Below are 17,770 nucleotides of genomic sequence, written 5' to 3'. Positions count from 1 at the left end.
CGACCTCCCGCCGGAATGGAAACCGACAAACCCACCAAGCGACAGCCCCAACCACGAGGAAACAACAGCAAACAACTGGACAATGGTACAGAAGAAAAAGATACAACAGAAGCGGCGCAACAACGCAAACCAATACAGGCAAGCATCATGCTCAGAACCGTCCCGCCGGCCATACGACACAAGAAACCAGACCAAGATCAACCAAACCAACTCATCGCAGATGGACAACCCTACAACAACAACAACCCCGGCTGAAAGAAGCAACCAGGAAAAAACCACAAACTGAAGGACTGGTGATTCCCCCCCCCTTTTTTCCCCTCCCCCCCCAAAACATAGATTTAGTTAACACCATCAACACCCCCCCCAGCCCCGCACCCCCACAGAAATCCCCACCCCAACACCAGTCCAGACGACCTCAACCACATTCCCCATCACCCACACCTTCAACATCCTCATACTCCATACTAAGGAAAAACAACTCCAACCTTAATAACACAACCCACAATCAGGCTAAAATCTGATACCCAACCAGCACTATGGTGGCACCAGAGCGTACCAGCACCCACATCCCCACCCCAACACACCAACAATGTTGCTCATAATACTGGCAACACTGCTTACAAACCTTATACCTGACAGCGACGTTACAAAGTCACTTCACACTGTCTCGCTGATCACCCCCTATCGCAGACAACAGGGGGGTCGGCCTGTCCTTGAACACGGCCTTCCACACCAGCTGAGACCTAGGACCAACTGGCTAAATGCCAGATGGCCCAAAATACCCCAAACAAACACCTATATGACTACATATAGGAAACTCCCTACAACTTACCCCCTACTCTTTAACCCAAATCTCACTCTAATCCTACTAGCCCCCCACCCACCACACCCTAGGTCAGCGCAACCCCACTGGTTCTTTAAACAACACGAAGAGAGAGACACAAGACAACCCGAACGGGTTGGCATGGAATCGCCCCACATAATAGATAAACAAAATGGCTAACCTAAAAGCAATTACATTAAACGTGAGGGGGCTGGGAAACCCCATCAAAAGAAAACGCATCACCTCATACATAAACACCATGAAACCACACATCACCTTCCTACAAGAAATACACAATCCACCCAAAGGCAGCAAACTCCTGAGCGACCCCCGCTTTAGTCAACAGTGGGTCGCACGAGGCTCAGGGAAAGCCCGTGGTGTAGCCATAATACTCAGTAGGGACCTGAACTTCACTGCCACAACAGTCCTCAAGGACAAAAAAGGCAGATTCATTTTCGCTAAAGGGACACTAGATGGCAAAATCAAACTGACAATCGGCTCCATATATGCCCCAAACACGAAACAACTAGAATTCTTCCAGAAAACACTAAACAAATTCCTCTCCTTCTCTGAAGGGGAAGCAATCCTAGGAGGGGACCTCAATCTAAATATGAAAGGTATATCCCTGAAAGATATCCACCCCACAACCCCATGGGCAACCTTCCTCCGAAGGAAACCCCCAACAACCAGGAACTCTTACAAGTTACTAAAAATGCTAAAAAACAGGGGTCTCTATGACATTTGGGGTGAGCAAAACCCGGGAGACATCAGCCATACATTCCAATCGGGACGCCATGATACAGTGTCCAGACTGGACAGCATTCTACTCACACAGGGTCTGATTCCCTCAGTAGAATCAACAAACATAGGTAACATTAAAATCACAGATCACGCCCCAGTAGAAGTCACTGTTAAAATAGGAGAAGGAACACAAACCACCCCATCCTGGTCCTTCAGTCCCATCCTAACTACAAACAAACAAATTAGAGAGAGTCTCACAAAAACCCTCCAAAACTACTTCAAAGAAAACGATGTAAACAATACAACAACCCCCCTCCTATGGGACGCAATGAAAGCGGTCACCAGAGGAGCTTGCATAAAAGAGAAAACATTCCTTAAAAAACAAACCTCCTCAAAAATTAGCAAAATAGAACAAGACATCACAGCCCTCTCATCACGCTACAAACAAACAGGATCTAAAAAACTCCTCAAACTTATAGAACAGAAAAGGAGAGAACTAGACTCCTTAGAAATCAACAAAACAATGATCAACATTCTATACTCTAAACAACGTTTCTATGAATATGGAGGGAAAAACTCCAGATTACTAGCAAATAGATGTAGGAAAAAAGCACTCAAAACAAGAATACACTGCATCACCAAAAAAGACGGCAACATAACATTCTCCCCCAAAGAAATAATTTCAGAATTTGCAGAATTTTACTCCAACCTATACACCTCCCATAACCCACCAGAGAGGGAAATCAAAAAATTTCTAGCAGGACTGACCATGCCTACCCTAACTGATGAGGAACAGGAATTCATGGATAGCCCTATCACCCCAGAGGAAATAGATGCGGTCCTCAAAAACTTGAAACCACACAAAGCCCCAGGCCCAGACGGCTTCACAGCAGAATTCTATAAGAAATTCAAAGAACCCTTGATGCCCTACATGACCCGCCTATTCAACGACATCATAAAAGGAGGCCCCATCCCCAAAACCTGGACCCACTCCAAAATAGTCTCCATCCCAAAACCACTAAAAGACAGCCTCAAAGTAGAATCATACCGCCCAATCTCATTAATAAACCAAGACTACAAGATATTCACATCAATCTTGGCCAACCGCCTAAAAATCTTCCTACACAAGTTAATAGCCCCAGACCAGACTGGCTTTGTCCCTGGCCGCAATATAACAGACCCCATCAGGAAACTACTGAACCTGATCGAACACAGCAAGGCAACCAAACTCCCATTGACAATTATGTCCCTAGACATACTCAAAGCCTTTGATTGCTTGGAGTGGAAATACATATTAGCAGTACTAACTAACATGAAATTTGGCCCCAACTTCCTACAAATCCTCAAACAAATATACTCCCAAGCCTCAGCAAAATGCAGAACTAACAATATGGATTCTAACACTATAGCTATCCAAAGAGGCACGAAACAAGGATGCCCACTGTCTCCCTTCTTATTTATCCTGGCTCTGGAACCCCTAGCAATCCGCATCCGAGCAGCCGCAGACATCAAGGGAGTGGAAATAAAAGGCAGGACCTATAAATTAGGGCTCTTTGCAGATGACCTAATGGTCACAACACCAGACCCCATAAGCACAGCAACCTCCCTAATCAGAGAACTCAACGCATTTGCAATGGTGTCGGGCCTACAGGTAAATTTCACAAAGTCAGAAGCTATGTGCTTCAACACCCCTCCTCACACCCAAAAAGAACTCACGAAGGTCACCAAAATAAAACTTTGCCACACCAAGTTCAGATACCTAGGGGTACAAATAACCAGAAACCTCAATAAATTATACCTCCACAACTACAAGCCCCTGTGGCGACAAATTAACAAAGACCTAAAGAGATGGAATAACATGAATTTCACTCTCTCAGACAAAATAGCCATGATCAAAATGATCACACTCCCAAAACTAACCTACCTATTCCAAACCCTCCCAATCTGGATCCCCTCAACCCAACTTCACAGTTGGCAGAGAAAACTACACTCTTTCATCTTCTCACATAAAAAACCAAGAATAAGCCCCAAATACCTGCACCTCCCCACCTCAGAAGGAGGATGGGGAATCCCCAACATAGAAGCATATTACAACGCCAACCAAATACGCCATATAATCCCATATATACTAGAAGATGAGACAAAACAATGGGTACACCTAGAGAGGGACACAATTGAAAACACCTGCACCACAACATACCCACTCCTCCCAAACAAACTAAAGAAAATTCCCACAACACTTAACAGGTACACACAGACCATGCTCAAAGCATGGAAAACACAAATAGGCAAACTATCCCCAACCCCATCCCCACTAATCCCCCTGGCATACCACCCATTATTCCACCATGCAGCACAAAACCTCAAGATAAAAACCTGGCGAACCAAAGGCTTGTATCGCCTAATAGACTTTTATAAAAATAACAAACCCTTGTCAACACAAGAAATACAAGACAAACTAGAAGACACCCAAATGCCCTGGTTAACACAACACCAACTACATGCCCTCTTAAACAACCCAACAGTAAAATCAGCAGCAACTAGGCCCCTGACAACCTTCGAAAACCTCCTCCTAACAACAAAGGGAAACGGTAAAGGGATGGTATCCGCAATATACAAAATACTACTCCAAAATCTCGCAAATCCCCTAGACGCAATCAAAAATCAATGGGAGAATGACATAGGCTATGAGATAAACCCCACTCAATGGACCAGAATGTGGTCTAAACCCCCCTTTAAATCCATATCAACGAAAAGAAAAGAACTCACACTGAAACTCACCTACAGGTGGTACCTAACACCAAGGAAACTAGCGCTAATACACCCAGGAACCTCACCAAAATGCTGGAGAGGGTGCACCTCCACAGGCACATACTTCCACATGTGGTGGGAGTGTCCCAAAATCCAACTATTCTGGACAACAGCCATACAAGAAATTTGTAAAATAACTAAGCAAGTAATAGACACCACCCCAGAATTGGCCCTACTAAACATCTTCCAAGACAACAATGCCCATTTACACCACAAAGAACTCATAACCCACCTGCTCTCAGCAGCCAGAAACACCATAACCAGACACTGGAGAGACCTGTCAGGAGTAAGCATGGACCAATGGTATCAAATAGTATGGGAAACAGCCCTACTAGAAAAATTAACTAATAAACTGAAACTGACACGGGGACAAACAGAAGAAGATGCCTTCACCCCGGTATGGCTCCCCTTTATCACACACACAGCCCAACAGGCCAATGACAATAATCCACCAACAGCATACAAATCAATATGGCTAACCTGATCCAAAACACCCACCCACCTCACTCACACACGAAAACAAAGATCACCACAGCCAATCACAAGCAAACAATCACACCCTAGGCCAACCCCAACCTCTCTCACCACCAAAGGAACACAAGTGAACAACACAAGCACGCTGACACCAAACTCTACATACATTAAGCATAATAGAAACACCGCCACCCAATCCCACCCTTATCCATCTTCCCTCTCTCCACCCCCCTTTCTCTTTTCTCTCCTTTTTTTATTTTTATTTTTATTTTCTTCTCCCCCTAATGCCTCAACAAATGAAACGGATTTGTAAAAATGTTACATGGGGAAAAATATATATGAGGCACTACACTTCTGTAAAACAAGAAAATCCTTAATAAAATATTTAAAAAAAAAAAAAAAAAAAAAAAAAAGGGAAGGTTGTCATCATGTAGCAGTTTGCTTGGCCACTGATAGGTGGTGATGTGCACTATGGTGTGACAATAGACTTCTGAGAGCTGCTGGGCAGTGGAGGAGGGAGAAAGGCAGGCAGGCAGCTGCAAATGGAGGTGGGTTGGTTTTTTTGCCAGGAAGGGTGGTTTAGGGAGGTGCAAGGGAGGATTAAGGTTGGCCTGAGGGTTGTTGTTGCCAGAAGGAGTTGGCAAGCAAAGTGAGTGGCGGCACAGCCTCTAGTCTGTGTGTGTGCTTGTGTTTGTGTAATACCTTGAGACCATCTTGAGCATGCTGTGTAATATCTCTGTGAAGCTAAAAACACATCTTATTCCTTTGTTCTCTCCCAGTCCCCTGCATATTCCACAACGTCCCGTTTCTGTCAAACTTTTGCAGCTCTAAACTGTCTGCCCCACTGTTCACATTTACAGGGATGAAGCTGAAATGGAGTACCTGAAGATTGCACAGGACCTCGAGATGTACGGCGTGAACTACTTTGCAATCCGGGTAAAAGCCCCAAGTTTTGCGTTGCACTTTTTTTTGGTGGTGGTGGGGATTTGAGGGCAGGAGGCCCTTGGAACAAAAGAAGAGGGGAACCAGTTGTGCAGAAGGACTCTGGTCAGCAGACTCTGGCTTTGCTAAAGCTTCCTTCCGTAATGCAGAGGAGAGTTTGATGCAGAACCTTTGATGTACTGGCAGCTTTCCTGCCTTAGCCTTACCTGCAACCAGGAAAGGGCCGCTGAGAGGCTTCCCCAGGGGGATGAATGAGTCACTGCTGCTGCAGTTCATTCTGCCTCGGGAAGCCTGAGTGCTCTAGCTCTGCCTCCTCCTGCCCTCCCTCTTTGGCCAGGTTGATCCTGTAGAACAAAGCTTTTTGGATTTGTGGGCACATTTGCAAATGGAATACACTGTCGTGAGCAACACACACACACACCATAACTTATTCCATTGGCTTTTTTCAACCTTAATTCAGGGAAGAGATGTAGTTCAATAGAAGAGCTTTGCTTTGCACGTAGAAGGTCCCAGGTTCAATCGCCAGAGTCTCCAGTTAGGGCTGGGCATTTTCCCTGTCTGACTGAAACCACGGAGAGCTGCTGCCAGTCAGTGTAGACAATATGGAGCAAGGCTCCGACTTCACATCAAGTACCAAGCATAAAACTACAGTGGTGCCTCGCAAGACGAAATTAATTCGTTCCGCAAGTCTCTTCGTCTTGCGAGTTTTTCGTCTTGCGATGCACGGTTTCCCATAGGAATGCATTGAAAATCAATTAATGCGTTCCTAGGGAAACCGCCTTCAGACCAGGTCCGGGGACAGTCTGTCCCCCGACCTCTTCTGAAGGCTGGGGGGGGGGGACAAGGGCTTTTCTTCCCACCCCCAGCATTTTAAAAAACCCCGGGACAGCGGAGGACTTCTCCACTGTCCGGGGCGATCTTAAAATGCTGGCGGGCGGCATTTTAAAATCGCCCGGGACAGCAGAGGACTTCTCCCTGTCCGGGGCGATTTAAAAGCCCCTGGGAAGGCAGGCAGGGGGGACAAAGACTTTTGCCCCCCGCCAGCCTTCAGAAGAGGTCCAGGACCTCTTCTGAAGGCCTGCGGGGGGGAAAAGTCTTTGCTCCCCCCTGCCTGCCTTCCCGGGAGAGCGGAGAAAGGCAGCGCGTTTCTCCGCTGTCCCTGACGGCTTTTGAAGGCAGGCTTTTGAAAGCCGTCCGGGACAACGGAGAAACGCAGCGCGCCATTCCCGTTGTCCCCCACTTGGCTAGAAGGCTGGCGGGGGGGAGAAGCCTGCTCCTCCCGTCGCCAGCCCCGCAAACTCGGGGGACAACGGGAGAGGCGCAGCGCGCCCTTCCCGCTGTCCCCCGACTTGGCTAGAAGGCTGGCGGGGGGAGAAGCCTGCTCCTCCCCGTCGCCAGCCCCGCAAACTCGGGGGACAGCGGGAGAGGCGCAGCGCGCCATCCCGCTGTCCCCCGACTTGGCTGGAAGGCTGGCGGGGGGAGAAGCCTGCTCCTCCCCGTCGCCAGCCCCGCAAACTCGGGGGACAGCGGGAGAGGCGCAGCGCGCCATCCCGCTGTCCCCCGACTTGGCTGGAAGGCTGGCGGGGGGAGAAGCCTGCTCCTCCCCGTCGCCAGCCCCGCAAACTCGGGGGACAGCGGGAGAGGCGCAGCGCGCCATCCCGCTGTCCCCCGACTTGGCTGGAAGGCTGGCGGGGGGAGAAGCCTGCTCCTCCCCGTCGCCAGCCCCGCAAACTCGGGGGACAGCGGGAGAGGCGCAGCGCGCCATCCTGCTGTCCCCCGAATTGGCTAGAAGGCTGGCGGGGGGGAGAAGCCTGCTCCTCCCCGTCGCCAGCCCCGCAAACTCGGGGGACAGCGGGAGAGGCGCAGCTCGCCCTTCCCGCTGCCCCCCGACTTGGCTGGAAGGCTGGCGGGGGGAGAAGCCTGCTCCTCCCCGTCGCCAGCCCCGCAAACTCGGGGGACAGCGGGAGAGGCGCAGCGCGCCATCCCGCTGTCCCCCGACTTGGCTGGAAGGCTGGCGGGGGGAGAAGCCTGCTCCTCCCCGTCGCCAGCCCCGCAAACTCGGGGGACAGCGGGAGAGGCGCAGCGCGCCATCCCGCTGTCCCCCGAATTGGCTAGAAGGCTGGCGGGGGGGAGAAGCCTGCTCCTCCCCGTCGCCAGCCCCGCAAACTCGGGGGACAGCGGGAGAGGCGCAGCGCGCCATCCCGCTGTCTCCCGACATGGTTTGGAGGCTGGCGGGGGGGGGGGGAGAAGCCTGCTCCTCCCCGTCGCCAGCCCCGCAAACTCGGGGGACAGCGGGAGAGGCGCAGCTCGCCCTTCCCGCTGCCCCCCGACTTGGCTGGAAGGCTGGCGGGGGGAGAAGCCTGCTCCTCCCCGTCGCCAGCCCCGCAAACTCGGGGGACAGCGGGAGAGGCGCAGCTCGCCCTTCCCGCTGCCCCCCGAGTTGGCTGGAAGGCTGGCGGGGGGAGAAGCCTGCTCCTCCCCGTCGCCAGCCCCGCAAACTCGGGGGACAGCGGGAGAGGCGCAGCTCGCCCTTCCCGCTCCCCCCCGACTTGGCTGGAAGGCTGGCGGGGGGAGAAGCCTGCTCCTCCCCGTCGCCAGCCCCGCAAACTCGGGGGACAGCGGGAGAGGCGCAGCGCACCTTCCCGCTGTCTCCCGACATGGTTTGGAGGCTGGCGGAGGGCTTCCTCCTCCCCCAGCCCCGCAAGCTCCCAGAGCGATGCCAAAGCTGCGCGCAGCTTCGGCATGGCTCTGGGTTCCGTTCTGGGGGAGGGGGAAGCTCGGGCTTCCCCCGCTCCAGCCCCACACCTGGCAGTGGGGGAATAAATTTTTTCCCCTTTATTTCCCTCCGCCCCCCCCCCGCCAGGCTTCGGAGGAGTTCCGAGGACAGTGGGGAAGACGCGCTGCGCTTCCCCGCTGTCCCGGAGATTTCCCTATGGGCTTTCGTCTTGCGAAGCAAGCTCATAGGGAAATTCGTTTTGCGAAGCGCCTCCAAAACGGAAAACCCTTTCGTCTAGCGGGTTTTCCGTCTTGCGAGGCGTTCGTCTTGCGGGGTACCACTGTAAAAGGAAGAAAAGAAAATACTTCTGATTCTTTGTTTATCAGCTTTATAGACTTCTACAAATCCCTTGCTCCATAATAGCACCCAACTCTTCTGCTTTCTAGAAACCAACATTTTTTCAGTCTCCGATCCAGCTTCATTTTACATTTTTGTGCAAAAGCCCATAAGGTGCCTTATAGCAAGGCTCTGAATTCATATAAGGCAGCTTTGTGTGTGTGTTAAGCGAAGGGCTGGAGCTCAGTGGTAGAGTGTCTGCTTTACCTGCAGAAAGTCCCAGGTTCAATGCCTGGCATCTCCTGGAAGATCTAGGAGAGATTTCCTGCCTGGAACCCTGAAGAGCCACGGCCAGGCAGCGGAGGCAATACTGAGCCAGATGGACCAATAGTCTGATCAGTACCTATGGTCCTATTTTTTTTTGGGGGGGGGGAGACAACTTGACCAGGGGAAACAGTAGGCACAAGGGAAAGCCTCTGTGTGTGCATGTGCACCCACGGGTGCTGCATTGGCAACCCCTGCTGTAGAATCTTGTTGGGCCATGGTTGGATAGACTTAGGTGGGATTCATGTGTCAGATTCTCTGAGCCATTTCAAATTGAGACAATGTAGAATTGCAGAGTTGGAAGGGACCCTGACTGTCATCTAGTCCAACCCCTTGCAATGCAGCAATCTCAAAAAATAAAGGATCCATGACAGATGGCTATGCAAGCTCCGCTTAAAAAAAATCCAATGTTCTCTCTCCTTTAGAATAAGAAAGGAACCGAGCTGCTGCTGGGCGTGGATGCCTTGGGCCTGCACATATATGATATGGAAAACAGGCTGACCCCCAAAATTTCATTTCCGTGGAATGAGATTCGGAACGTCTCTTACAGCGATAAGGAGGTAAGGCACACCCCTCTTGTCCCCCCCTCCCCGTGTCTCTGTCCAAGTGCTTGCTGAATTGAGAAAGCGGCCTCATTCACCTATTCCTTCCTGCTGCCAGTTCCCAGGATACTTTAGGGGAAGTCATGCAGTGGAAGTGGTTAGAGGGTCAGACAAGCACCTGGGAGACCAAGGTTCGAATCCCTACTTGGCCATGTGAAGCTTGGGCCTATCACAATCTCTGAGCCTGACCTGCCTCCCAGGGCTGCTGTGGGGGTTAAATGAGGAGGGGGAGATCCATATCTGCCACCTTGAGCTCTTTGCAGGGAGAAAGGTGGAATGTAAAGACAACAAACCAACAGCTGTTAAAGCACTAAAAGAGTTCATTAAATGTACAGTGTACACGGGTGGCGCTGTGGTCTAAACCACTGAGCCTCTTGGGCTTGCTGATCCAGAAGGTCAGCGGTTTGAATCCCTGCGACGGGGTGAGCTCCTGTTGCTCTGTCTCAGCTCCTGCCAACCTAGTAGTTTGAAAGCACGCCAGTGCAAGTAGATAAATAGGTACTGCTGCGGTGGGAAGGTAAATGGTGTTTCTGTGTGCTCTGGTTTCTGTCAGGGTGTCCTGTTGCTCCAGAATCGGTTTAGTCATGCTGGCCACATGGCCTGGAAAGCTGTCTGTGGACAAACGCCGGCTCCCTCGGCCTGAAAGCAAGATGAGCACCGCAACCCCATAGTCACCTTTGACTGGACTTAACTGTCCAGGGGTCCTTTACCTTTACCTACATACAGTGTATATAAATTCTAATAATAATAATAATAATAATAATAATAATGCCGTTTTGACTGTGGTCTGTCTGGCACAGGGATGGCTAGAGTGGCTGCACCTTGCCTCCCATCAACCCTGGACAATATGGCCAGGAGGCAGGGATGATGGGAGTTGTAGTCCAACAGCGTCTGACTTGCGCCATGCTGGCTATCCCCGATATAGCAGGACTGCAGAGAATCCCTTAACCTCCTGGACTCTGCAGTTCTTTAAAAAGTCACCGGTTTTAATCGCTCCCCTGTCCTGGAATACGTTGACTGCAGTTTTCTTTCTTTTAAGACTGATGCAAACAGTGCAATGCAGACGTAATTAACAGCGGCTTTTTTCTTTTTTAGTGGGAGGCGGGCAGGAAAAGGAGGATTGATAACATTTAAACATTATCTGGTGAGGGCCAAGAGCTTAAGGCGTTCTACTTCAGTTATTATTGCTGAAGCTTGAAGCAATTAGTTTATGATGTACTCTTTTTTAAAAAATTACAGTTTTGGATGCATAATCCTATTACAGTTAGCATTCTAGCGAGATCCTTTTCCCCGCTCCCTTTTCTGGCTTTACACAAGTTTTATCAGTTATGTCTCTCCCCCTCCCTTCCCTCCCTTCCCTCCCATAACACTGTACAATATTCCACCAGGAATTGAGAGGCCCAGGACCTCGTCTGCTGGGCCTGGAACATAATAGCCTGTAATAGAGCCGCCCCTCGAGGGAAGGATCTGTCATCTTTTATCACGTCAATAATCCTCGTAATAAGACGGCCGCAAGCGAGATGTGACACGATAGTAAGCGGGGCTTAATAGTGGCGCAGGACAGCTGTACCGAAACATCAGAGGTGTTTAATCTAGTGTGTCTATTATCAAGCGCACGTCTGGGACTGCAGTGGTCCTCGTGGCTGGCAGCAAATCCTCAGGGATTTCCCCCCCCTGCCAGAGTTGAGATCTGAGGCTCCATGCTGCTGTTTCATCCTATTATTTGGTTTGTTTATTGATTGTGTTTAAATCCCACCTTCCAACCCCCCAAGGAGCTCAAGGTGGTTTTCTGGTTCACCCCTGTCCCCCATTTAATCTCCACGACGACCCTGTGAGGTAGGCTAGGCTCAGAAGCAGCCACTGGCCCAAGGTCGCACAGTGACCTTTACGGCCGAGTCGGCATTTGAACCCTGGTCTCCCAGGTTCTAGTCCAAGACTCTGACCACTACACAGCACTGCAGCTCTGCTTCCCATTCTAGGCAGGCTGGCGACTCACCTGGCAAAACTGTTAGAATTCCTGCTCCGTGATTGCAGTCATGGGATTGTTGTCTGTTGCATGATGGTGTATGTTTTGATTCCACAGAGTGGGAAGTGACGGAGACAGGATGTTTGTGTTACTGTGTTCCATGAAGTGGGACTATTGTCCTTTGTTCTTTTTCTCTTTGCTGTCTGATGCTAGAGAGAGAGGGAGCCATGTTGCAGTGCTCCGTGTGTGTTTATATGTAAATAAAGTAGATTAGCCAAAATGCTGAGTTGTTGAGGTCTGTCACGCGAACTGCAAAGACTCTGCAGATTCCTAAGTGTGCCGATGTCTGTTGGCATCGGTCGCTGTGATGTTCGGGCTGAAGAAAGCTTTTGAAGCTCCTGAACGATCGACCAGGAGGAAGAGAACATTCCAGTCGGGCATGTGTCTCTGCCAGGGTCCTACTCGAGTGTAGGACGAGCTCCTGACAGAAATAACCCAACACGCTTCTTTGCTAAGAAAAGAGACAGGCTGGCACTCTTTCTCTCTCTCTCCATGCACTGAGAAATAAGACTTTTTATTCAGTGCAGCCTGTGAGCAAAGAATGCCTTGATTTCCACTTTACCTGGGTATTCCGAGTGAGGGGAGGATGAAGGAACAGATCTCTCAAATTGGCCGCCACAAATTTTGCTGCAGTGGCTACTGGCTGGATTCTAGGCATTGTTTGATTTCTCCTCCATCGCTTTTCTCCTTTGCTTACTGGCTTTGCTGTGGGATCTAGGTTCGTGGGGTGTGAAAATGGCTGGAGAACACTGAACTTCCCCAACCCGAGGGAGTGATTGTCCTTTGACTGATTCTGTGTTGTCAGCTAGCCGGAAAGTAAAACTTGAAGGTGCATTCACCTTTAAAAGGAAAGGCTGTAGCTCAGAGGGTGGAGGGTCTACTTTTCACAGAAGGTCCCAGCTATCTCTTCCTAGGGATAGGAATGTTCCCTGCCAGTCAGAGTAAACAATATTGAACCAAACTGATCCAAGGCTCTGACTCAGTATGGACCGGGGTTCTGACCCATAGCTCAGTGCCTATAGCATATGCTTTACATGCAAAGGATTCTTCCAAGTTCAGTGCCAGGTAGGCTTGGGGAAAAGGCTCCCTGCTTGAAACTCAGGAGAGCTGCTGCCAGTCAGTGTTGGCAGTACTGGGCTGGATGGACCACTGCTCTGACTTGGTATAAGAGAGATTCTGGCGCTCCTTTCCTATGTGCATAAGACTGGGCTGGGCTATCAGGGCGCACCCCTCTTCCTCTATTTCATTTTCACTCCACTCTTTGACAACTTCTTCCTCCCTCGCAGTTTACGATAAAGCCTCTGGACAAAAAGATCGACGTCTTCAAATTCAACTCTTCAAAGCTGCGTGTGAATAAGCTGGTAAGTCTGAAGGAGGATGCAAGAGTTGCATTGTGGCAGCCTCTCTGCTGAGCAGCCAGGCATCCTTCCAAGGCAAAGGGACCCCGGGCTGTGCGAAATGCTGGTGTGCAGGAGATGAAACAGATGATGGCTCTGGGGAGCGGGAAAGGCACAAAGGCACTGCAGACCTAGAGAGAGCCGGTGCCAGCCCATCTGCATGAGCCTGATGCCCTCCAGATGTTATGGGATGCAACTCCCACCAGTCTCAGCCCAGCTGCATGATGCTGCTTGGCATGCAGAAGGTCCCTGGTTCAGTCCCCAAAGGCATCTCCAGGTAAGGGCTGGAAGAGATGCCCTGTCTGAAACTCTGGAGAGCCACTGCCAGTCAGTGTAGACAGTAATAAGCTATATGGCCCTATTTATAGAGAGAGAGAGAGAGCGCATGAGACTCTTAATCTCAGGGTGTGTGTGGGGGGGGAGAAAGAGAGAGAGAGAGAGAGGAAAGAAAGAAAGAAAGAAAGAAAGAAAGAGGGAAGGGAAGAAGGGAAGGGAAGGAAGTGGATAGTAGCGGCAGGCTTCTGATTATATATATGTGTATATATATATATATATATATATATATGTATATATATATATATATAGCATGAGACTCTTAATCTCAGGGTGGGTGTGGAGAGAGAGAAAGTGGATAGTAGAAGCAAGCTTCTCGATGGTTTTGTGAGTGACTCTTTCTCTTGCATGAAAGGCTGGGAACAAGCCCGCCATTGTTGCTGCAACAGCAGCAGCAGAGGCCTGGCTTTGTCTGAATAGCTGGCACATTCTGCTTGGAAAATTGGTCTCTTGGAGCGCTGGGGAAACTGCAAGCTCTGTGGTCAAACACTGTGCTCAGGGCCTCCATTGTTTTTCCTCCCAACTCCTCCCGCTGATCCCCATTCAAGAGCCATGTATAAAGGGGGTTCGTCTCCATTCCCCCTTTTCACCCAGAGTTTTTTCTGAGCTTCAAGGATCGGTCTGCCTTATAGAGACAGCTAATTTCCAACCCACTCATGTGTTTATTATTTATTGGAGAACTGCTGCCAGTCCGTCTGCATCAACGTGATGCCCTACAGATGTTCTGGACTACAAATCTCAACTACCCCAGCCAGTGCAGCCATGCCATGTTGGGGCCGATGGGAGTTGGCTGAAGATGGGAGATGGCACATCCATTGCACTAAATAGTCATACTGTTTTTTAATTGCATTTTTATACTTAAATCCCCACCTTCCCTCCAATAAGCTCAAGGCGGCCTGCATGGTTCTCTTCCTCCCCACCTTATCCTCACATCTACCCTGCGAGGTAGATTAGGCTGAAAGGGAATGGCCCAAGTTCACCCAACGGGCTTCATGGCTAAGCCAGGGATTTGAACCCTGGTCTCCCAGGTCCTAGTGCAGCACCCTTAACCACTATGCCACCACTGACTCTCTTTCTCATTTTGCATTTTATTGTACTGCAATTTGAATTGGAATAAAATACCAAGGATAAGTAACAAAAGAAGCAATAAAACACTGAGCAAAGCTCGGCCCTCGCCAGTCTTGGAAGGATCGTTTAAAAAAGCCCCATATGTCCAGAGACTTTGCGCCTGCCCATTGGGGGGATATAGGAAGCTCTGAACACATATTTTTTAGATGTCCTTTTTATGATGAGGCACGTAGAGATACATACCATTGACCCCCTGCTGGTGAGGTTTGCTGACCTCCCAGAAAAGCAAAAATACGATCTTCTCCTGTTAGGCAAAGATCACAAGACGACCCGGATGGTCGCCAGATTCTGCACACAGATCTGTAGGCGCAGACCATCCCCCGATTCAAACTAGTTTGTTAAGAAAATTCCCAAACTCGGATCCACGGGTGACTGGGTCATTTCTCTACAGAAGTTTATCTTAAAGTTTTTATGTGTTTATACGCCTATCACATTTTAAACTTTAAATCCATTGTTGTATATTGTTTTAAATGTTTGTTTTGCTTTTGGGATTGTAGTCCCATTTGTGTTTCACAAGCTGGCCAAAACACTGAGCTAAACGCACCAGCAGTCTAATGGCACAAGGCAGGTTACCAGGTTACTATTTACCATTTATTTAGAATCATGAGGACTAGAATCTTCCTTTTCTTTTCATTGGGAAGAATTTCTTTTCATTGGCAGAGTCTCAGGTTTGATCCTTAGCATCTCTAGGTAGGGTCAGGAAAGACAGCCAGCCAGTGTAGACTATGGAATGGGGGAAGCTGTGGTCTTTCAGATATCATTGGACTGTGGGCTCCCATCAGCCTCAGCCAGCATAGGCAATAGTCAGGAATGACAGGAGTTGTGATCCAACAACATCTAAAGGACCACAGCATCACCACTCCTGATGTAAACAAAGCTGTGCTAGATGCCCCAATGGTCCGATTCGGTATAAGGCAGCTTCCTATGATGGTCACGTGAGTCTGATCTAGACATTACAGTTGCTACACGGAAGTCACCAGAAACAGTTCTCCCTTGGCATTATTGATGGCTGTGGCATGTCTCAACATGGTGGGGTTGGCATGCAGTTCTGTGCAACAAGGTGGGGTAGAGGACAAAAGTGTTTTGCTTTCAAATGCTTGGTGGCATGAACACAAACTTGCCATCCTCTTCTCCTCTTCTTATTGGCTGGACCAGATCCTGCAGCTGTGCATTGGAAACCACGACCTGTTCATGAGGAGGAGGAAAGCAGACTCCCTGGAAGTCCAGCAGATGAAAGCCCAGGCCCGGGAGGAGAAGGCCAGGAAACAGGTCAGAGAAAGGGAGGGTCCTGTTCCTTTCTTAACAACTACAGTGGTACCTCGGGTTACATACAGTTCAGGTTACATACGCTTCAGATTACAGCCTCCGCTAACCAAGAAATAGTGCTTCAGGTTAAGAACTTTGCTTCAGGATGAGAACAGAAATCGTGCTCCAGTGCCGCGGCGACAGCAGGAGGCCCCATTAGCTAAAGTGGTGCTTCAGGTTAAGAACAGTTTCAGGTTAAGTACGGACCTCCGGAACGAATTAAGTACTTAACCCGAGGTACCACTGTATTTGAATTGTTCACTTGGGATCTCTTCAGAGGAAACTGCTGCAACGTCGGCATTGCTGCGAACGTTCGGCACTCGCGGGCGAGAGCTGACAATCCCAGGCAAATTTTGCAGATTTCTGGAAACTCAGGGCAGGGCAGTTTTAAAGTTGCATAACAGAGGGATCCAGTGCTACAGCTGTGCTAGTGGAAGCTTGTTGTACAACAGATTGGGCAGCCTCTTGTGCATAGAGATAGCAGCAACTGGCTTATGCATTCTCTCAAAGAGTACAGCAAAGGTGCCTGCCTGATGTCAACAGGCAGGGAGTTCCAAAGTGTAGATGTCGCCGCACTAAGATTGTGTTATTACAAATGCGGAACAGGCATTATGTGGAACCTGTAACGCGGCCAGTTCCACAGATCAGTGTGTTTGGGTTGGGGTAAGGCAGTGGTTCCCCAACATTTTGGGGTCACAGCTCTCTTGGTACCATAAAGTCACCCCACTGCCCTCTACCCTACCTTATAAAATGCATTATTCAGAATAGCGGTTTTCACAACCCACTAAGGAAGATAATAACACAATAAAATTCCATAGAATCATAGCATTGTAGAGATGGAAGGGTGATCTAGTTCAACCCCCTGCAGCACAGAAATAAACACTAAGAGTTAATTGCAAATAATAATAATAATAATAATAATAATAATAATAATAATAATAATAATAATTTATTTATACCCTCCCCATCTGGCTGGGTTTCCCCAGCCACTCTGGACAGCTCCCAACAGAATATTAAAAACACAATAAAACTTCAAACATTAAAAACTTCCCTAAACAGGACTGCCTTCAGATGTCTTCTAAAAGTCAGATAGTTGTTTATTTCCTTGACATCTGATGGGAAGGCGTTCCACAGGGCAGGCCACTATCGAGATGGCCCTCTGCCTGGTTCCCTGTAACCTCACTTCTCGCAGTGAGGGAACCTCCAGAAGGCCCTCGGCGCTGGACCTCAGTGTCTGGGCTGAACGATGGGGGTGGAGACGCTCCTTCACGTATACTGGCCCTGATATTCCAAATGCAAATGCTTAGTTGCCCAATTATTTAAAACTCAACTCAAACTAATTAGCTTAATTCAACAATATTGATGAGCGTGATCCAATGTTGCCAGCTTTTCAAAGCCTGAGAGTCAGTTACACCTCCAGCAAGCCCCCTGCCCACCCTCTTACATCTCAGAGCGGCTCCAGCTAGTCCTGCCCACTTTGGGATCCCACTGGGGCAAGGCAATCCCAGGAGTAAACTGGTCCCAAGCCTTCAAGGGCTTTGTATACCAATGGTAGCACCTTGAACGTGGCCCTGTAAGAAATGGGCAACCTGTGCGGATCTCTGAGCAGAGGTGTTCTGCGCTGACGCGGTCTCCCTCCCGCCAGCAACCACGCTGCAGCATCTTGCGCTGACTGCAGTTTCTGGGTCAATCGCTGGGGAAGCCCCACATAGAGTGCATTGCAGCAGCGCATCCTTGCAGCTGCCAGTGCCCAAACTACCGGGCCAGAAAAACGGTGTCCACTCTGCGGGCATACGATCTTTAAATGCTGTC

The 17,770-nt window shown here is 49.5% G+C and overlaps 1 protein-coding gene across 4 annotated transcripts in view; it reads left to right on the top strand.

The window, feature by feature from the left end:
- Positions 1 to 17,770, top strand: part of NF2 (NF2, moesin-ezrin-radixin like (MERLIN) tumor suppressor) — a 103,348-nt gene that overhangs the window by 41,508 nt on the left and 44,070 nt on the right. For all 4 annotated transcript variants that reach the window (XM_028711254.2, XM_028711256.2, XM_028711255.2 and 1 more), the window contains exons 7-10: positions 5,710 to 5,785; positions 9,593 to 9,727; positions 13,082 to 13,156; positions 15,809 to 15,922. In XM_028711254.2, the coding sequence (XP_028567087.1) occupies positions 5,710 to 5,785; positions 9,593 to 9,727; positions 13,082 to 13,156; positions 15,809 to 15,922 (400 nt within the window). The remainder of the gene's footprint in view (positions 1 to 5,709; positions 5,786 to 9,592; positions 9,728 to 13,081; positions 13,157 to 15,808; positions 15,923 to 17,770) is intronic.

Source organism: Podarcis muralis, chromosome 16 (assembly GCF_964188315.1).
Source record: "Podarcis muralis chromosome 16, rPodMur119.hap1.1, whole genome shotgun sequence".
Lineage (NCBI taxonomy): Eukaryota > Metazoa > Chordata > Lepidosauria > Squamata > Lacertidae > Podarcis > Podarcis muralis.
Note: the sequence above shows the minus strand (reverse complement) of the source record. Positions and strands in the feature narration are given on the sequence as shown.